The sequence below is a fragment of the Solea solea genome, chromosome 11 (genome assembly GCF_958295425.1).
Source record: "Solea solea chromosome 11, fSolSol10.1, whole genome shotgun sequence".
Classification (NCBI taxonomy): domain Eukaryota; kingdom Metazoa; phylum Chordata; class Actinopteri; order Pleuronectiformes; family Soleidae; genus Solea; species Solea solea.
Window position 1 is genome coordinate 27,401,510 of NC_081144.1, and position 22,863 is coordinate 27,424,372.

The following is a 22,863-nucleotide window of genomic DNA, read 5'->3' on the forward strand; positions in this document are numbered from 1 at the left end:
TTTTTGACAGCTTTTTCTTTTTTAGGAAAACCACACTCTCCCCACACCAAAGTCTATAAACTGTGATTTTACATCACAGCAGGTCTACTGATCTACTGCTGTCTCCATCAGTGACTTCAGATGTTTGAACTCCTGTGCTCGGGTTTATCTTGGTGACACAAACTCACTATATAAGTCAGCAGTAGACCAGAAGCCACCATGTCATCGTCGGCTAAAAACGATGACTTTAGGCTGCATTCTTTTTACTAGCTCTCATGCACTACAGTTTGGAATATTTGCATATTTGACGAATTACAAAGATGCTGACTAAAACTGTCAGACCACAACAGTGCTGTAACTATAGGGACTGCTTTTTGAAAATGAGCTATTATCCAGTTAGAAGTAATGAAAGTGCTTCTATCCGCTTTTTACTGGATGCTATCAACACTTCAAATCATACATTTCATCACACAAGAATAAAGCACTGCCAACGAGTCGATTGTGGTGAATTTCATTATGAGGATAACTGTGAATGGGGAATTGTTCACAGATCACAGACTCATTAAAGCTGCCGGACCTAATAATGTTTAAGTTGTTCTTTAAAATGTTCACAAACAAAAATGATATGTGTGGTACAATAACAGCATTTGTTTCTCTCTAAATTGTAAGGTAAAATGTGTAAAAAGCCATTTTATATGAGTTTACAGCATATTTTTACAATCATCACAAGTATGTGGGGAGTCACAGTGTGTCTACAGCCGTCTTAAATGTATTCATACTGACCAACTTGACCTGGCAGCAGACATTAGCACACATGTACACAGTGAGCTCACGCTCTTTAGTTATTTCTCCTTCTAATGAAAACAAAAGTAATATCTTTGCACTCCTCACCTCTCTTCAAGCTGTCCTTGAGAGTTAAACATGGGGAAAAAATATGCAACGCACGGCCAAGAACTCGCCCACACACACATGCACACACTCACACACACACTCACACACTCACACACATGCACACACTCACACACATGCACACACTCACACACACATGCACACACTCACACACATGCACACACTCACACACACATGCACACACTCACACACACATGCACACACACTCACACACATGCACACACTCACACACTCACACACACACTCACACACACACACACTCACACACACACTCACACACACACACACATGCACACTCACACACAGATAGATAGAGCCGTTCAGAAAGTGAAACGCAGTGTGGTGAGCAACCGTGCAGTGTGCAGTAAACACATCCCAATGCTGTCAAATGTTACATGCACAAACCAACACAAAACACACAAGACAACCATTGTGCACACACACAGACAAAGATACACATGGTCTGCAGCTTTAAGAGGTCCATGTCCCGCCCCCGGACTTCTCCACTACACAACCAGAGTAAACTGGTTTGAGGCATTGCTCAGCCAAGCCCTGAGCCCTGGCACAGATCCACTCAGAATCTCAGCGCGCACACTCACTCACTCACTCACTCACTCACTCACCCACACATACTTCTGGAGTCTGTGTAACACTTTATATCAGCCAGTGTACGTGCGAGTGGTCACACACTCATGTGCCGTTAGATGCTATTAGTTTGTTGTGCGACAAAAACAGACTGAGTGAATCTGAGAGAGAGAGATGTTCACTGAAACATCTCAAAATACAGGCGTGTGTTTGGTTCAGGCCTTTCTCATGTTGTGGGGACCAGTATCTGTGTGTATGGTCACATTCTGGGGACTTGCCAACATTATGAAGACGGGTTTTTTGGTTGTATGAGATGCTGCCACACAGTCAGTGCTGAATGTGCTTTAGAGGAGCAGCTGGACACATGGTCGCTCGCTCTCAGTGTAAACATGACAACCAGCGGGAACTAGAGGAAACTAAATATTTGAGTTACTTCACTAAAGGCTCACCTAATAAAATACAATATCCTAAGAATATACTTGCCACTTTTCTTGCTATTTTTCACAGGAAAATGACTCACTCCCCACACCAAAGTCCACGTAGATGTGTTCTTTGGTGACTTCAGTGTTTGCAACACACTTGGTGACACAAACCCACTAAACAAATCAACTATGATAAAAGCTATGATTTTCTGTATGGACTTCTGTACGGTGCAGGAAAGCTTACAAACTGTTAAAAGGCTGTTTAACAGTGAGATAAAACAGCAGATACAGGCCACTGACAGCCATGTCGTACTGTGGATGAGCATCCAGCTCTCAGGCTGACTCATACCTCAGGTACCGTGTCCGCTGGTATTGTAAAACAAATGAAGGGAAAGAATGTAGGCCAGTGTAAGATCCTGTGTGTGTGTGTGTGAGCTTTGAATGTGATTTAGGCAGCTGACAAACCGTCATGTATAATTATAGAAACACCAGCATATAAAGAAAAATATCCACAAACCCACAACACAAATAAAGCACGTGCCCACACACAGACACACACAGACACACACACACAGTCTGCATGACAGATAAAGTGAGAACAAGATTAGCCGTGTCCTGTTTCTGTCATTAGCCTTGTTTTCAGGGACAAGCTCTTGATTTATGGACTTGTCTGTTTTTTAACATTTCTGAGCTGCTCTTCCTTCTTTGTGTTGCCAACATGGACGACATGTTGTCAGCTTCGCTCTGGAGATAAAAAACAATGCTTTCAATTCTGCAAAACACACGTAAAGAGGCCTCGTTCAGTTCCATTTGGTCTGAGTAGAGTGAAAAACTGGGACTCTAATAACAAAAGAGTCGGAAGTTGATTCCAGAGTTAAGTCAAACTTTCTCCCCATCACTCTCTCTCACACACAGACACCAAACACACCAGAGCCCATTAATACCCACACTCCCTGCCAACCCACTGTCACTCCCCAAAATGGAGCTTTTTCCTTCCTGTGCTGCAAGTGTGTGTTCAGTGATAAACAACACTAATGACATGCAAGGCACACGTTGTTATTCACGCTGACAGTGCTGCAGCTATTCTACTATTAGACTGATGCTTATATCAATGTGTATGTTCTGTCATCATCAAACAGTTCACCTTGTGCACACACTGTAAATGACCAGGTCCTCCCTCTCTGTGAAATAAACCCTCAGTTAATGAGTCACTGCACTGACACAGCAGTAAATCTTAAAAGTTAAAGTAGGGATGCCTTTATTTAGTGTTCACAGAGAAGCCAAGGGTGAGCACAAGATTGCTGTCAACAAAGTTCCTGTTTCTATGTGTGTGTGCGTGTGTTTCTGTGTGTGTGTCTGTGTGTGTGTGTGTGTGTGTGTGTGTGTCTCTGTGTGTGTGTGTGTTCTGGGTTTCATGGTCCTCTCTGAACTCCACACTACAAACAAATGGTTGCATTTTGCGCCAAAATTGAGACAATTCAAAAGAATGTTCTATCTACTAGTGCATGTGCCACCAGTAAAGCTGGTAAGTAAGTTCTTTTCATGGAGCCAGTGGCTGATGTTCGCAGCTCTGTCAGCGTGCAGCTTTGTCAGCGTGCAGCTCTGTCAGTGTGCAGCTCTGTCAGCGTGCAGCTCTGTCAGTGTGCAGCTCTGTCAGCGTGCAGCTCTGTCAGCGTGCAGCTCTGTCAGTGCGCAGCTCTGTCAGTGTGCAGCTCTGTCAGCGTGCAGCTCTGTCAGTGCAGCTCTGTCAGCGGGCAGCTCTGTCAGTGCAGCTCTGTCAGCGGGCAGCTCTGTCAGCGTGCAGCTCTGTCAGCGTGCAGCTCTGTCAGCGTGCAGCTCTGTCAGTGTGCAGCTCTGTCAGTGCAGCTCTGTCAGCGTGCAGCAGCTCTGTCAGCGGGCAGCTCTGTCAGTGTGCAGCAGCTCTGTCAGTGTGCAGCAGCTCTGTCAGCGTGCAGCTCTGTCAGTGCAGCTCTGTCAGCGTGCAGCTCTGTCAGTGTGCAGCTCTGTCAGCGTGCAGCTCTGACGCGCTCGTGCTGAATCCTGCTGAATTCAAATGTTCCGTCATCCGACAAAAATACAACACTCAATATTTTCGAACTTGCGACCATGATGTCTTTCGCACACAGGATACCGGTCTTAACCACTGAGCCACTCCACCCCAGTGCTTGAAGTGGGAAAAAATAATAAATAAGTAACTAAAAACTGGACTTATGTTTCTAAATTATCTAGATTATCTTTAACATTTCCAAAAATGATTTAAACTTGAAGCGCACAGTCCATTTTATTTGGTGTCCTGTTATATATTATTATTATATTATAATAATAATGCAGTCCCATTCTCACGAGAGCATGACTGAACGTCAAGTGCAGCCTGAGAAATGATTGTTAGTACAGGCAGCTTGTGAGAAGTGCCAGTACTTCAAACGACATCATATACTGAATATAATCTTTACAACTGTACACACAACAAATGTGTTTAGTGAAAGGTTTCAATCAGAAGATAAATATCTGTTCCCTCACACTTTCTCGCCATCCTTCCTTCCTCACCTCGGCCTGGGCCAAGAACCCTCCCCTCTGGCATTGGCACAACATATGGTCCCAGCTTAAGTCAACAAGCCGGGCCGAGGCACAGAGACAGAGAAGTAGCAGCAACATCGAGAGAGAGAGAGAGAGAAAGAGAGTGAAGATGACATGTGTATCTGTGCATTATTAAAAGGTTAAGATGTGCAGTCCATCATTCAGTCCAGGCTCACACTCTTGCACAGAAGAGAACATTTGGAAAGTGTGCTGCTGTTTTGCAACCCCTCAGACACACACACTCACCCAACCCAGTGCTATAGTGGGCTCTTTGCTGTTGTTGGGGAGATGACAGGGCCTTCCCTCTATATTTAACACATCACTTCTGCTCCAGTTACCATCACAGTCCAGAAATCCCTGGGATCTGTCTGCTTTATACCAGAGCAAAGGTCAGAGAACTATTCAAACCAATCATTTTCCTTCTTAAAAAGTTTTCCATAAACCCGGCAACATTTCAGGAAATGTCTTCATCCACACTAAATGCTGTAGTACATATGCCAGGCCAGCACAAGGCGCTGTAATGCTGCTACTACAGGTTCAGCGTCACAGAAACGTGGACAGAATGAAGAAAGTGACCAACAGACCTCCAAACACAAGAAGACAACAACAGCCAAGATAATAGAGGTGGCCATTTTCTTATTGATACTACAACATGTCATTTTGTGTAAAAAATAAAGATGTTAAAAGATTATTTTTGTATTATTTATAACAGAAGAGAAGCTATGCAATTACAAATGCTTCTCAGAAGAAAAGGACAAAAGCCCCTTCATGTTCTGTAAGTACAGACAGACAGTGCAGAGGAGACGCTCCTCCTGCCACAGAAAAGACTTGATGCAGCTGTCATCAGTAAACAAAGTAGCGTGAATTCTAAAGTGTTTATCTCCACCTGTTTTACCCTGTATCGCTGCACTAAAGTGTCTTCTACACAATGAACAATGAAAAGTGCGCTCTTAGGAGTCTGTCGACATGTTTTACTAAGATCTGCTGAGTTCCCCTGCACTTCATCATGACTGCACTCCATCCTCGTCATAAAGATCATCACTTGGATGTGGAGATAAAGCTGCGCGTGGAGAAATGATCCAGTCTGAGACACAGAGGAGCACGCTCTATAATATAATATACTATGACTTTAGTCAGGTAAACACACACAGTCCCAGACATAACATAATAAAAAAACAATGGTACAGAATTGGCATAATCATTTCTTTCGGTTTCGGTTTTCGTCCAAGTGTTTCCTGATTTCCCGCATTGTGTTGTTGTTGTCAGTGAAGATGATTCTTGTTCATGTGTTCCCCCAGCTGCTTCACAAAGTACATGTTTTCTGTAATACAGAGTTATGTAATGTTCTGCGTACAGTTACTTGCCCTTACTTCATGAGTTACCATTATGGTCCTTCAAAAAGCCTCTGAATGCCCCGTTTTTACCTCAGATTTCCAAAAGCTCTGCAGTGACCCCTTGCTAAATCTTCCTAGAAAAACCCTTGACCAAAATTTAAATTGATTTAAATACTTATTATTATTATTATAGCTGATCGTGAGCGTCAACAGTCTCTTCATAGACACAGAGTTTCTTCTTCTGATGTCCTGAACAACAAGACCATCTATTTCTCAACTCTGAGGGAGGGAAGCATGATTATTCAAAAACACTAGCTAAAATGGATTCCAGTGGATTCCTTGTTCGGCATTATGATTGTATCCTAGTTATCGGTTCAGCGCGAGTTGAATTTTGTGGATGTTCCACAGCAGAGTTCACGGCTCCAGTCTTTGAGAACGTTCCATCGACTCATGCATGTGCGACTAAACCAACGATGAACTCACGGGGAACACAAAATATTTCCACACCGGTGATTTCACAAAAGCAAGAGGGGGTTTGAGTTCGATTGATTACAACAGCAGTTGCCATGGTTACTATTAGTTAGCAGCAGCTTCAGGTTAGCAGGAGGAGGTAACATGTCCTACAGGACGCCACACTGGGGGCGTGGTTACATCCACCTTTGCTTTGGATGGTTGAGATTGTGACGTCTTTCCGATCAATATTCCATTTACAATCGAGGTCGTGACACCCCTGCTATAAATAAATAAATGTTTTCAATTAAGCTGTAAAAATATGTGTGATATACAGTGTTTTAAGAAATACTTAGAAGGACTAAAACAAAGCCATGGTGTTAAAATGTTACTTTTCTTTTATCTGACCGGTTACAGCAGGTGTTATGTCGATGGATAATTACAGACTTTTGAGAGCGTGTGTTGAAATAAAGTCAAATGGACTGATTATTCACCATGTTCACTTGAAAACAATAATAATAGTATGTTATTGACCCTAGTCTCATGTGTTGATCAGATTAGGATTAGGATTTTTCCGGGGCACTCTTAGGTTTGGGAACGGCTGCTTTAGTATATACACGTGTTCCGGAGGTGAACGGCAGAGTTCCCTGCCAGAGTGCGTTACCTGGGTTACTGGAGCTCTATTGGTGGTTGTAAAACCAGGTTACAGGAGTGTGGATGAGATCTCCTCACACCCAGAGAAATGACAAGTTCACCCTGGTGTCAGGTTTACATTCTCCTGCAGAGTCCTTTGACCCACTGTCTTCATTCACACTGCAGACCAAAGCCAGATCTTAGTGGGTTTTCTGACCACAACAGTGCTGACGACAGTATGATGTAGCCAGACTAACATGGTGACAACTGCAGGTTTAGTACAGCGGCCTAAACACACCCACCCCCCGCTCTTCACTGTATTATGTAACACTCTATGTGTGTCTCACTTCATTGGTCACTGCAGACAGATAATAAAGACTCACAGTCTGTACAGGCGCACAGGGGAAGCACTGGTGGTGGAAAAAGAGAAAACAAAATCCTCTTAAACTACAAATGCAAACAAATGGATGCAAATGGGTTTATGGCCCAGCCCAAAGGAAAGGTCTGTTTCTGTGTGGATGCCCCACAGCCCCCTGTGTGACTCTGCAGGCTCTGAAATCCTTGGAGAGGCAGAGGCTGTTAGGCAGGAGTTGTGTCTCTTCAAGGTTGGCGTGAGTGTAATGGCTATTCAGTGCAGGCACAAAAAGCTCTCTCTTCCTCTCACTCTCTTGATGCTCAGATGCAGCCTGGAGCCTTAGGGGCAAACACAAACAAGGGACAGCGTTGTCCTGCGGCAGAGAGACAAAGGAACCATGATGCCATCTGTGGCCTTTGCTCATGTCTGCTGTACGTCAGCTTAACAACAGAAAGGTGCACATGCAGGACTAAACAAGAGAGAGAAGTCATGATGAGTATGAGCTCGCCATGATGTTCGACACGATGACTCATGTGGCAGCCACACATCTTCTCCTGACTCTAACCCAGAAAGACAAAACAAGCGTCTCAGTAATACTATCATAGATTTCACCAGCTGTTTGTCTTCTTTTATTTTTAGACAATAAAAAACTGGCTGATATTAGGGCTGTATTGTATAAGTAACATTTTTAACAGCGTTCAACACGTCAGATATTAACAAAACAACATTAAACAGATGCACTGATGACTGTGAATCTGAACATCTGTGTTGATTTAATCATCCTGTAACACATTATAGTTTCTGAATGAGGAATTTGAAAATCAGCAGGAGAGCGTGGCATCATTTTATGAACTGAATAACGTTACCATCAGTCATCACACGTCAAAGTCAAACTCTGCCGTCCGCCGTGAAGTGACTTCTGTCAAACTACACACTGTGACCACACTTCCTGTGTCTGCCCTTTCAAATTAAAGCCAAACACGGTTCAGCCACATAGCTTTTGATTTGATTTTCACAAGCCGTAGTTTCCAGTTTCCGTGTTTTTTTCAGTTATTTTCAGAGACTAAGTGACCAATAACATCTCGCTGATGAGTGAATGTTTGGTCGACCATACGTGATATGGCTTATGAATTATATCTGGATATTTTTAGGCTGTATCCCGATAAACGAGATATGGTGTATGGGGATATAAAGCCCCATGGGACAAAATATCTGTATTACATGATCTTAAAATATAACAATAACCTTTCATTTCAGATAATACCTGGTTTATTTCTTTGGAAATGAAGTGTATTTATTCGTGTGTTTAAGAAACAATGAAATTGTCTATAAATGTGGTCAAAATGTTGCTATAACACATGAGAGAAGTGTGATTAAGTTACTTTTGAAAATATAGGTTTGTTGGTTCCATGTGCTTTTGTAATCACGACTTAATATTGAGACAATACAATAAATATAATGATGATGATGATCAACGCAGCCTTTAACACCAGGGAAAGTCGTCACAGATACCTTATCGTGATATGACCATCATTACAACAAATAATAAAAACTCGGGCCACGCGGTGGAGTAGTGGTGAGCACCTTGCAGTGAGAAGACCCAGGTTCACCATCCAGGTGGAACAAGGGTGTTTGTGCATGTTCTCCCCAAAGTCCAAGAACACGTAGGTGTGAGTGTGACAGTCTGGATGTGGCCTGTGATGGACTGCTAACCTGTCCAGGGTTTGGGTTTGGCACCATCGCCCATAAACATCACAAACAAGGGAAGACATTCATACATTATAATATCATATATATATATCATATATATATATATATATATAAATTCTACTTATGACACAGATCTTTAGTGGAGCTTGAAGTGCATTGTTTGAAAATGCTTTTGTTCTTTGGTCTGGACAAACTGAAGAAGTGCCACCGCTACCTTATTACTTAACTTCAGGCTGTTTCAAAAAGATGAACTTGTAGCTATAGCAACTGCGTTTTCAACTTCCAACACTGTTGTTGCTAGGGGATTTCAGTACAGACCTCCGTGGTTTGTTTTTGCTGTTGTTTTTCTCCTCCCCTCTCATGTGCTAAAGGAAACAACAAAGAAACACAGGAAAAGAAAAACACTGCAGCGTGCATTTAAAAATGCTTGTCATCTTTCATGGGTCATATACTTCACATATGTTTACATTGTCCTGAAACCACAGAGCCTGACTAACAACTGTGTGTTTGCTGGAGGATCAGATAATGAAAGTTTCAATGGTGTTATTACTGTGAAATATAGGGATGAACGATAACACTCCTCCATGTCTGATACCGATATCACAAACTCCATGATATTAGTCACAGACAGCTTCATAGTTGAAATACAGCCCACAATACCATGTTTACAGTCTGTTCATAGTAAAGCATACGACATGTAGGATTTGACATCTTAATCTGCCCTAATGCACCAACTACCCTCAATATGATGAATGACTCTTTACAGTAGGCTGAATGAGCTGCTAATAATGTATTTAGAATTGTTGTGTTCATTATGTTTATTATGTTTAGAACCACAGAGCAGATGTGTTGCCTCAAGACTTCACAGGACTGTGATGAAGTCTATGGACGAGTGGAACTTTCTGTCAACTCTCGGTCTGGGTGGGAAGTATAAATAAGAGAATAAATAACAACTAAAACATCTAAAGAAAGAGAAAAAGAAACAATAAAGGCCTGTATGCTGTTGTTATATACTTCATCTACCTGTTCAGTGAGCATAAAGGATTCAGGGCATGTGTGTACGCTCGCTACGTTCATTTCATGACGTAACCTCCACACCAACAATAAAGGTGGAGGTAGTGGGGCAGTGACACAGAGACATTATGGACATAAGCAAAACAACAATTGTAAGTTCTAAGTTTAGACGGGACAGTTGTGAGTCAGTTTATAGATCATGTTTATAGATCTTTTTCAGCCATCAAGGAAAACACTATGTCTGGCACAGTCCCAACACGTCTTCTCAGCCCAGGAACAGCATCCCCACAGGGAGCCACGGTGCCGGCACGCTGTGGGGATGTTGTTCAGCAGCAGGGAAAGAATCCAGGGACCGATGGATGGAGCTAAATACAGTACAGGGATATTCTGTCTGCCAATGATCTGAGACCTGAACAGAGGTTCAGCTTCCAGCAGGACAATGACAAACCCAGACCTCAATCCAATGAAGAATCTGTGGTCAGACTTGAGTTAGGCTTAGGGTTCACCACACTGTTACACTCAAACAATTCAAGTCAAATGTACATACATATCCTGGTTATGTTCCATTACTATACAATCCTTGGTTTTTATCACGAGTTTCAAAAATGCTCAATGTGTGAAAGATTTGAAGTTATTGAATGTTAGTGATGACGACTACTCTTTTTAAGCAGAATCAAATAAGATGGATTTCATCCATTAGACTGTCAACATAATGAGGTCTTTGGTGTTTTTTTGTTTGATTTTTGATTTTTTTAATTTTGAAAATACTCACAGTATACTGATGGGTCTTTGTACTTTTTTCATTTTAACATAAAAAACGTTTCCTGACTAACATTTAAGTAAAAATGAAAACAGTGCTCTTTTTGCATACAACAGAAAATGATTGCCTTTAATGTGCATGTCAAAGAAAACCGGGAAATAAAAGTTAGAGCTGGAAATGAGTTCATCAGTTTGTTTTTGTCTGAATAGAGATGGGGGATATGTCATTGTTTACCATATATCGTCAAAAACATTCCCCAGGGTAAGAATCTGTCATCCCACGATAACAACGGTAAATGCCCATTGGAAAGAATTCACAGAGGCAGTGGTGTTTTGCCAGATATGTCGCTAACCCTAAGCTTCAGTAAAAGGGAATAGCAGCTTTCAGTTCCACTGTTTACGTGCACCCACAAGCTACAGTCTATGGGTCTAACTTTAGCAACTTTAGCAACTTTAGCCTGTGACTGACTGACGACTCCGGCCACTCATTGCGCTCCTTTCCATCCCAGCGTCAAACACAGGTGGCGAGCTGGAGAGACACCAAATTGGCCAAACCCTGCGCTGAACGCCGCTCCAGCACTAAATAGACCAGGTGTGTGTGTGTGAGTGTGAGTGTGTGTGTGTGCGCGTGTGTGTGCGTGTGTGTGCATGTGTGTGTGTGTGTGCATGTGTGTGTGTGTGCAGTTAATAAACATGACGTCCAGCAAACCTGAACAGAAGAGAAAATGTGCCTCTCAAAGGTCTGTTTAAGAGACATTTTCTGTCATGCTAAAGTCCTGTTGGAGGGACATAACATGTCCTTTATGATTTTCACTTAGCTTATGTCAAATATATTAAGATCAACATTTAAGATAGGTTTGATTTAAAGTGAATCAGAGTAATACAAACAACTGTAAGAATTGCCTTTTCTTCTTATAGAGTTCTTGTTTTCCTCTTTGTCTATTTGTATGTTGAATATCTGACATGGAAGTGAGAGGGGAAGCCATCAGTAAGCATGTGAAAGACAAAATGGGACCATTTTTCCCGGGGACTCGTCTAAAACCACCCTTGGGTCACATTACATTGAAAACCTAGCAACATCACTGCTTTAACTTTCTGGTGATTTATAGTCAAAAAGATTAGGATTGGTGTTTATTCATCGTCCTTTTTATCGTTACCGGGATAAATACCAGAAATGATCAGGATACATTTGTTAGTCTGCATCACCCGTCCCTACGTCCAAATCTATTTTTTCTGTAAAGAAAAGTACATTTATTATTTAGCTAAGAGCTAATGCAAGTTTTAAAACAGCTGTGGAATTTTTCACTTCTCTGCTGTCTGGACTGAATTTCACTGCTCGTCACTGGCAGATGGAGATGACTTATGATCAAGTTGTGCAACACACTGTCCTGTGAGAAGGTATTTATAAATGTAGGAGAATATAAAACCCCCATTTTTGAATAATTTTACTCCAAGCCACCACAGATCTGATTTATTATTTGCTACATTTGCACTGTGGATTCTGTGCTGATACAGCTGCCATAGGCCAGGTTGGCTTATATATGAACGGCAGTTTAAAATGTATAATCATGTATTTAGGCTTGTTTTTCAGAAAACCAATACTTTGAGTTTTAACTGAAGAAATGATTCATTCATGAATAATTCCTGAGCATCTGTGATTTATGGACTATGCTATTATTCTTCTACATTATATGGTTGTTTACAAGTAGTGGAAACTAAACAGTGTCGCACACATGCAGGAAAAGGGTGGTGATCTGTCCTTCAAACAAAGGGGGCGGGGCAAAGGGACAAGATAAATGGAAAATGGGATGTAAAGAATAGATAAAAAAAAAAAATTACTTGTGAATATGGAATAATTTAGTTTAGACTTTGTAAAAACAACTCCAGCAAACTAATCAGTGACTTCACTATACTTTTGAAGGTACTTTTATAAGCATGTCAATAAGTTAGACACAGAGAGAGGCAGGGATATTAAGGGAGTGGTCACAGCTGTGGGAGGAGTTTAATGAAAATGTGACAGAAGCTGGTGAAGGAGTGAAGAACAGAAAGACTGAGTGAAGGGCAGGGAGAGCGAGTCAACTGTGGCATATCTAAATGCTACTGAGGCACAACAGGGGGGCCTTATGTAAGCGTCTATTACTGTGGGTGAGCAAGCGATAAAGAATTTCACTGCTGTGGTGCCAGATCCACGCAACAAGAGTTTGAGTTTTCTTCCCTCTCATTTAGGGCCGTGTCTCTCTCTCCCTCTCTCTCCCTCTCTCTCCCTCTCTGTCCATGAGCCGTCCTGTGTGAGGACATATATTGTCCCATTGTACAGTACCGGCACGGCACGGCTCGGCTCGTTTTCCATTACTTCATGGTACCTCCTAAGCATGGGCGGAGTCATCGTAGCACAGCTGCATGTATCTGCCATGACATGGTTTTATACACGACACACAGCTGCACGAGTGACTTATACAGCAGTGGTTCAGTGCACAGACTCCGTCTGAACTGAAACACAGCAGAAGGAGTCGAGACGCAGCTGTGTCTAAATACACCAGACTCCTCTGTTCAATGTTGATATTGTATGTTGAGATGAAAACATGTCTTCTAGATTGTTTGAGTCTTTTGAACTGATCTACAGTTCAGCATCGTTCGGTTGGATTCTTGTGTCAAACGTCGCCCTCCATGCCCCTCTTTGCTCAGTGATGTTGATGTTCTGAGGGGACAATGGAGGACACAAACAAAGTAACCTTCCTCCTGAGTGGACCATCACGACACCAACGTATCCAGAAAGTATTAGTGGTTCCATCAAATCTACAGAACCAGCTGTTACCTTTGAGGATTTTTAGCTCATGGTCACGTGAGACCATCACGGTCACACAAGACTTCCCACTTCTCTGATGAGTGGATACAGGAAATAGCACGTATTAAAGATCCATCTCAGGCTTTTATGAACTCATATCCAATCTTCCAAATAAAAATTGCACTAAACCCAGTCTTATCATGCAACGCGAGAATGTTTCTGGGCGACATGAGATCTTAAAGGCGACATAGAATGCTTGTATCACACATATATGTTAGTTATGGAGGTCTACTTACATATATTAACTTGTTTTCATGGTCACACATATATGTGAGTTATGGAGGTTTACTTACATATATTAACTTGTTTTCATGATTAAAAACCTCCTAATCGCTGCAAACGAGCCGATCAAAATATCTCCTCACTGACGCTCTCGTCAGCCGCGCTGTTTCAGACCAAACAGTTGCTGTGATTGGCCAGCCAACGAGAGCTTTCCTACTGTCCTGTGATTGGCCAGGTACCTGGAAGTGACGTAATAGATAGGCCAGTGCTCAGATACACAGCTCCCCCTCTGGCACGGTGGATGCTCTGCATCTCAGCAGCAACAACGAGACTAGTTCTTCTTCTTCTTCTGCGGTTGAATGTACGCAACCGGATGTGCCCGGACTAGTGCCCGCACCGGGAGGCGCTACGGTGGTGAGGATTTCTGATGACGACATCAAATTAAGGAAGTGTCGATCCGCTTCGCAGAGCCCAGGAAAACAATACAACACTATTTTCTCAGCAGTGGCTGAACTGTTTGTTCTGAAACTTTAGGGTTTCATAAACGAGATAATGACGCAGATACACACAAAAACGCAGCGTTAATTGGAGCTTCCGGTCTATGTCACCTTCAACACTGCTATACTGAGAAACACAGAGTCTTGATTCTCACCATTGACATTGATTAGAATGTGACAGTTTGTATTTAGAAGTTACACACAACAGCTTTAAACTCTACAATGGAGAAAACTGTTGACAGACAACTCCATTTACCTCCTACTCTCCTCTTCACATGTGATCGATTTTGCATCTGCATTACACAGGTTGATTAATGTTTCATCAGGGCATTGAAAAGAGAGAGTGAGTGAGTGAGTGAGTGAGTGAGTGAGTTTATGCATGTTAAAAGTCAGATTTAGTGACTAAAATTCTTCCTAAAAACAAGCTAGTCTTAGTCGGACTAACACACCTGGATAATATGATTCATAGTCCGATTACCCCTGCATGTATATGCTTGGTGTTCTGCACATGCACCAACATGTCCTCTAACGTGTCCTCTAATGTGTATATAGTAATCAACATGTACAGCAGGAAGTTAACATACAGAACAACAGCACAATTCAACTCACGTCCATCTCACCATTCGCTGTTTGTTTTCTCTGTGTAATGCTCAACAGGAAACAGATATCAATATGCACTAGCTTATAGAGAGATCATTTATCTCTCTATAAGCTAGTGCATATTGATATCGGAGTCAATAAATCGATTTTCTCCTCCGCACGTACACTCAGACTCAGCAAGTTCTCCGGTTGCCTGTTACATGTGAGTGAGTGAGGGAGTGAGCTGGAGAATGTGCATTCAGTACATTCAGTGCTTCTTGCAGAGGTTGTCATTACTGATTCAGGGTCTGCTGCAAAGCTGTACCCTGAAAGCAAAGAATAAATGATAAAATAAAAAGAAAAGACTTGGACACTAGATCCTAACTCTTCCATCAGTCAGGAGATGGTGCAGCTGCACCGTGGTTCCAAACGGTCTACAGATCCCCCAACCTGTATCCTGAGGCTGACTTAGCGTGACATGCCAGATGCCTGCTTGTGTCCTGATCTGACCCTAACTCTACCACCACTCCCCCTTTGCATAACTCCATTCATGGAGGGTGACCTTTCACCCCTGCATGTGTCAGTGCGGAGGGAGAAAAAGCAACAAGGAAGTGAAGAAAAGCTGCTTCACAAAGGAGCTTTGAATTTTTAACCACCTGAGAAAGGAGATGGCTGTTCTTGTGACTCTGACCTTCAACAATCAGCTGGAATCAGAATCAGAATCAACTTTATTGACCAAGTTTGTGCACAAAAACAAGGACCAGGACCTGGTTCTGCTTTGCTCTCTAAATAAATATATAAACAGAAGAAGAGAATTTTTTTGGAGCGTATTAATATAAAAACATTGCACACACATCAGCTATTAACTGTCCACCTCCAAGTGTGTGGTCCGATGTCTAATCTGTGCTTTATCAGGATTAAAACATTGGAAATTGGTTACAATGTCAGATATCAAGATGTCAGTTATCAAGTCAGATTTGAAAATCCTCTACTGAGGCTTAAGATATTCTATTCAAAATTCCATGAAAGGCCTAGTCATGAAGGAAGAGCCTCATTACTATTGTCACTATAGGGGTCTATGTTTATTTAATTACTCAAAATGAGTCATGGAATTTGATTAAAATAATGTGGAAAGTTTTTTTTTAAAATGAAATGGTACAATGTGTGGACATTTATGTGTTAGAAACCAAGAAATTGCTAATAAATATGGTCCAAAAACAAAAATGATGTATTTGTTCATCAATAAATATAATATTAAGCTTATAATATCTAGTGTATTTCACTTATTCCCTCTCACTGATTATTTTGAATGCAACATCCGAAAACCAGAAAACATCACAAGTAGCTTATCACGATATCAGGATAATTAAATATCCAAAATCATATCTTGTGTCATGTCATGATATCGATATAATATGGATGAATAGGCTCGTCTAAAAGGACAGCAAACTACTTTACACCACATGTAAAAAAGAAATTACACTGTGTGAATGCACTGAAACTTAACACTTGACAAACATTAGTCAGTGTTACACTAGTTAATGTTAAACAAACAGATGTAGTGGAGGTCTCTTCAAACATGTTTGATCTCCTGACACAGGGGTGGCCAACCACTCACAGACTAACGGCGTATTTCCACCGGCTCTACTCGCCACGCCACGCCACGATTAGGTTGCATCTCCACTACAAAAAAGTAGTTAGCATGGGCGGAGTCATCACTACACGGCTGAGTGAAACTGCGGTGACTTGTTTTATACGCGACACACACACACACACACAAGTGACTTTACACCAGACTTCTGTAGTTGTTGGAGATTAACCCACGTTGTTAGGATTATTAAGTAGTTTTAAGTGATCTACAGTTTGGCGCTGTTCGGCTTGATTTGTGTGTGGGACGTCTCTTCCTGTGACGGCAGTCTGACCAATCATCGCATAGTACCTATTTAGCACACCTTTGGAACCTCGCCAGAGCAGGTACTAAGAATAGTACCTGGTGCCAGGTACTAGGCTAGTGGAAACGCTACCTTAGACAAAGTGCACTTGTCTGTTTTCAGCCTGTTTGGTGCTGCTCTGCAGTGGGCACTCGTGACACGTGACACACATCCTCACAAAAAGCAGGCTCAACATCTTCACAGCTTTTAAAGGCGTGTTCAGTCTTGCGTGCTCCCCAGAGACACTAGCACACATCATACATGACCAGTGGCACATGAAGTTCACATGATGAAGAAAAAAAGAGGAAAGAAAGAAGTAAATGTGGTGTTTAAATCCAAACAACCATAGTTTTGCTCACTATAAATGTCTTATGTACATTTATTTTCATATCCTAACATCAAACACCGCCTCAGGGGAAAGTTTACCCATTTAATAAAGGGCAAGGTTTGTAGTGCTATGCTGCCTCTGTGTATTCTGTTAATGTGTGAGCACCACTGCTTCAAGCATAAGCTCCAGCTTGAAGCAGACAGTAAAAGGAAGGCAGCCTCTCCCAGTCTCCACTGTTACATAATCCCTTATCAGTGCAACAGACTTGTCCCTGGCTGTGTTTTCTGCATATGAACATGAATGGAAGTATGCCAACAGTGTAACAGTGAAATCCCACTTTTAGAAGTTGATTTCACATTAATCACGTTTCAGTAAATTCTGTAAAAAAAAACATTCTAAACATTATTCAGGCTCTGAATGAGTAGAATTTTCCAAACTCAGTTTCCCCTGAGTCGAGAAATATCTTTTTTTTTTGTTACGTGTCCACCAGTGACACTTGGTCCGAGGCTAGAAACTGCAACGCTAATTCCGCACTTTTTAGACCCACTCGTAGGGGGCGGGACCTCATTCCCAGAATGTAAACAGTGTCCACCATCTTTGCTAACAGTTACGCTGGTGGACTGGTGAATCTCCCAATATGATGAATGACTAAAACAGTAGGCTGAATAGGCTGCTGATGCCCTCTACTGTTGTTTTTATAATTATTTATTTTGTGCAAAAAAAACCATCTACACTGTACACTGTAATATGAATATGAAAAATAGCATGTTAATTTTACTTCTGCTTCTGCAGTTGGTCACAGGGGAAACAGTTATTGGCCCAAACACTCAATATTACTGCAAAAACACACCCCTATTTTTTCATCTCTTTTCTTTCCTGCACTTTTTATTTCTTTAAGCCACTGAGACATAAGTTGAACTTCAGAAATTTTGAAGACAACAAATGGCATTCATCCATCCATTCATCCATCCATCCATCATCAACCACTTTACCCTCCACCAGGCCTGTGAGAGAAGGGTCCACAGGGACACAGTGTTGGATCAGAAAGAGTCAAGGAAGACAGTGAGATGGAGGATTACTGGAACCCTTCCAAAGAGATAATCTACAATGCCAGTATCTCGAAAATCTCAATCCTGGCCCTCGTCTCATGCTCTGGTTCTCTTAGGACAGATTTCAAAACTATTCTGGACAGAATCCCAAACATGTGGTCAGTTGACCACATGTTGAAGTAGTAGTGGAAGTAATGCAGGGTTCACAGCATGTTGAGCTAATGGGAGCGGGTAACAAGATGCATTCAAAGACCCTGGCAAACGTGATTACTTTCTGCTGGATCTACAGTGTCTTGAGCTTATAAGAGGCACTTCAACACACATTCAAGTAACCTCATATATTTCTTTACTTCTGCAAAACAACATGAGATCCATGAACTCAACGCTTGTTTCACCACAAATAAATCAGACAGATTTGTATTAAAGAAACATTTGTTTTGTGTTTTGGCGATTGAATTCAAGCCCAACCCTACTGCAGAGACACCGGATCACATGATATGTTGTGCATGAACATGTTATGTGGTGTGGGACGCACAGCAATTCTTGTCTGTTAGTTAACCACACACTCCACAAACTAATGATCACAGGGTGAATATTTAGACGCCAAGCCTTATTCTTGATTCCCGTCTGCATTGCAGAGAAGTGATGTCTCATTCACTTGTCATGCAACACTGACAAAACAAAAGATAGAGATAGGACAGTGGTCTGTACCTGTTTCTGGGGACAGGGATGTGGGAGGAAGGGAGGGGCTGTCTTTCTGTCAGCCGTACATGTTGCTCTTGAGCTGCCCTGAAGCCGTTGGTCAGCTCTGACTGTTTCCCTGGGTTGCTGATGTCCAGATGCTTGAGGCCACCTGGTAGTTGTCCATTCATGCCGGGGCAGTGAGTGGGACTGGCCCTCTTCAAGATCCCAGTGGAACCAGTGTCATTTTGGTCTCCCACACCAGTCTAGGACAGAAAGCAAGAACACTATGAGTCCATCCTCTCCTGGACAGTTATCAGGATGTCAGGGACAGAAATGGACACTTTCTTCTCCAACGTCGGAAAATGACCGGTTGTCCAGACATTTTGTGTCTGAAAATGGTTTTAGTGATGCAGGGGTTATTTTTCTTTTCCACACAAATCAAACTCTGAATAATCAACCAGAATGAACCCAGCAACACATTCATTTTAGCTCACATCAGCGACAACACCTGTCCATGTATGCAATATATCGGATATATTTACACACACACACACACATATATGTATATATATATATATATATATATATATATATCTCGGATATATATTGCATACGTCACTACACACAGACTCTAAAAACATAAAAGAAAAATAATAATAACAATAATAATAACAATAATAATAATAGGCTGTTAAGAATATTAGTTTAGTCTTTAATCAGCACGGACATATTCACAGCTACATAGTTTAAAATGTCTAAACTGATGCATCGTGCCATCCCTAACATTGATGTACTCTTATATCCTTATTATTTGGAAGCCTGGTATGAACGCACAGACACGCAGACCCAAATGACAATGCTAGCCCTGTTGTAGTCACTGATGGCCATTTATTTCCCTGCTCGGATTGCTGCTGATTAAGCATTGAGAATTTGACTTTTTTGTTGTGTATAAAAAACATACTCAGTAGTAGAGCTGAAACAATTAATGGATTAATCGATTACCAAATTAATTGACAACTATTTTGATAATCGAGTAATCGGTTTGGAGATTTTTTCATGATGAAAATAAGATTTCCGATTGTTTAAGCTTCTTAAATGTGAGTATTTTCATCATTTCTTTGCTTTGCATAACAAAGAAATCATTAAAAGTGAATCATTTTGGTTTGTGGACAAAACAAGACATTTGAGAACATCATCATTTGCAGGTTTGACGAACACCGATCAACATTTTGTACGGTTTTCTGATATTTTATGGACCAAACGATTAATCAAGAAAATAATCGACAGATTAATCGATTATGAAACAGTAGACAGTGAAGCTACAGCAATTTATAAATCTGTGTGGAAACAAACATAAAAATAAAATAAAAAATTCTGATGGAAAGTAGACTCAACACATTTCCCCAGGTTAGTCTGTGTTTTTCTTCAGACACAATTTAACATATGAATATCATCTCTGTCAATCATTAGAAATGACAGTGAATTTGACGGAGAGCAGGGATAAAGACTTTATGAGCACAACAGGACAAGTTTAGATGTTGTGGTAGGTTGATATTTTCAAAGAACATATTGAAACACCCACAGTTATAGAGTGCTGCTGATTTATATACATGTGTTGCCACAATGAAATATAACTGGCCTGCAGCTGGAATCCAACAGTGTAGCTTGTATTGTGTGACTGTCAACACATATGGAGTGATATACACTGATGACACCTATGGGGAGGAGTGGTGTAATAATTTAGCATTTGCATAATCTGACACTGGTTGGTGATTTCAAAATGAGTGTTATGGTCTATTTATAAGATCATTTGTCATATTTACACTCAAAGCCTCGCATTAAAGATAAGACATGGATACGTATTTTGGATGGCATATGTTTCCATGGCTGCATTGTTATATGAGCGAGAGAAGGAAAAGAGGAGGGAGCAGCAGAGCTGAGTGATTAAAGCAGTTTGTCACAGTTCAAACAATTTTCACACAGTAGAAGCAGAAGCTGTGGGACCAACGTTGGTCAAATGTCAGAAACTGAACAAAGATTTGTTGTATTGATGGGTTTTTTTTTTATTTTTCAATCAGTCATTGCAGTGTTTGGTCAGAAAGCTGTTGTCGAAACATTGAAAAGACATTCTCAAATATAAATATTTTTGACCACAAAGATGTTAATGTCAAAGACAGCAGAATATGTTCATATTTAGGAAGCTGAAATTAAAGTTTTTAATTGACGGAAAAAAAAACCTCTAACTCTAAATCTAATTAATCTGGGGCTGAAACGATTACGTGAGGGGTGCAAGTTTTTTTTTGTTTTTTTTATGTCCTAACTAAAGTTTAACAGGCGGAACCTTTGGTCTCGTGGTAACCCGGACTCATTTTAGTGATGTACCACAACAAAATCTACAGTGGTGACAAGGTTTGGATAATGGAGAAGTTTCTGACAGTGGCAAAGAGAAAACAGTACAATGTTTTGGAAACTAACAACAAGCCAACGTCGGCCAAAGTGACCAAAACTACCAAAACCCAAGACCAGAAAATACGACGACACATAACTCAGTCTTGTATTCACAGTGAATGTGGTAGGAGATGAAGAAAGACCTCTCACATTGGCAGGGGACACCATGAAACCTAAAAAATTGAAGAGACACTTGGTCGGTAAGCCACCGGAATTTTTCAAGAGGAAACTTTATTAAAGTGGTTTAAAACAAACAAAAATGAGGTTGTTATAGTTATAATTGCACATTTCATATTTTTATTTGAACATTGCTTTCTCAAGAAGCAATATTGAGGTTATTTGCATTGCTAAAGCAAAAATGTTATTTGCACAGCAAATTATTGTAAGACAAGTGAAACGTTTGTTCTAATGTTGATGTTTCTTTCAGTAAATGTTATGCTTGACACATTGTTTTGAGTTTTTATATTGACTGGTTTCATTACTCCATATAATAAAGAAAGAATTCAAACTGAACAGAACAAGACATTTGAGAACATCATCATTTCCAGGTATGAAAAACATTGATCAACATTTTTTTACTTTTCTGACCTGAGATCTGCAGCTGCGCACAAGAGCATGTCCTGCAGTGTTTCCTGTGGTGGGAGGGTCTCTGACACCCGGGGGTGGGGGGTTAGGGGTTTGTTTACATTTCCAAGGCCGATGTAACTCTTTAGTACATTTTGAGACCACTGAATATAAGGTAAATTGCTGTATACAAACATAACAGGTTGGTAACATCCATAAGAACCATAAGAAGGAAGGAATATTTAACCATAAGAAGGAATATTTCAAATTTAATCTTGAAAAAAAACAATGACACAAAGACGTAAAACACACATTTAAACTCGAGTGCCTTGTGCACTCGAGTTTAAACCAATGAGACATGTTTGTTTTGCTTTAAACAAACAAACAAAGCAAAATAGACACGTCTCATTGATTTAAATGTGTTTTTATGTCATTGTGAGCTCTTTCACTATGTGATGGACGATAAAGTTTTTTGAATCTTGAATCATTAGATTAGGTGGTGTGATTGTCAAACATTGGCGTGTATATATACTGTATATATATATAAATAATAGTGTAGAACAAGAACAGCGGGTAAAGAGTAATGTTTGAGACAGACAATGACCAATGCTGTTTATTTTGCACCATCTGGTGTCAGGTGGTGCAAAATAAAAGGTGGAAACAAACAAAAGTGGACATTTTATTTTTAAAATGTCTGGTACTTTTTTAAATGTAAACTGGGTTATAGTAGTTGTATAGTACAGTTTTTAGTCGTAGTATTTCTGTGAACATCAACATTTTTTTCATATTTGATATTATACAGAAGCACAATTATTTTATTGATAATGAAGTATGTCACAATACTAAAACAACTATATGTTGTTATAGTCATATTTCTTCCTTTGCATCACAATGTTTCCTTGTTTTTATGCTGTAAATTAAACAAAGGTATTAACAAAGTTGAACATGAAGAACTCAGACTACACGTGCTGTGTTTATGTTGCTGTTTT

The 22,863-nt window shown here is 40.7% G+C and overlaps 1 protein-coding gene across 1 annotated transcript in view; it reads right to left on the reverse strand.

The window, feature by feature from the left end:
• Positions 1–22,863, reverse strand: part of slc2a4rg (SLC2A4 regulator) — a 47,382-nt gene that overhangs the window by 23,569 nt on the left and 950 nt on the right. Inside the window, exon 2 of the mRNA XM_058642722.1 lies at positions 18,890–19,125. Coding sequence (XP_058498705.1) covers positions 18,890–19,125 — 236 coding nt within the window. The remainder of the gene's footprint in view (positions 1–18,889; positions 19,126–22,863) is intronic.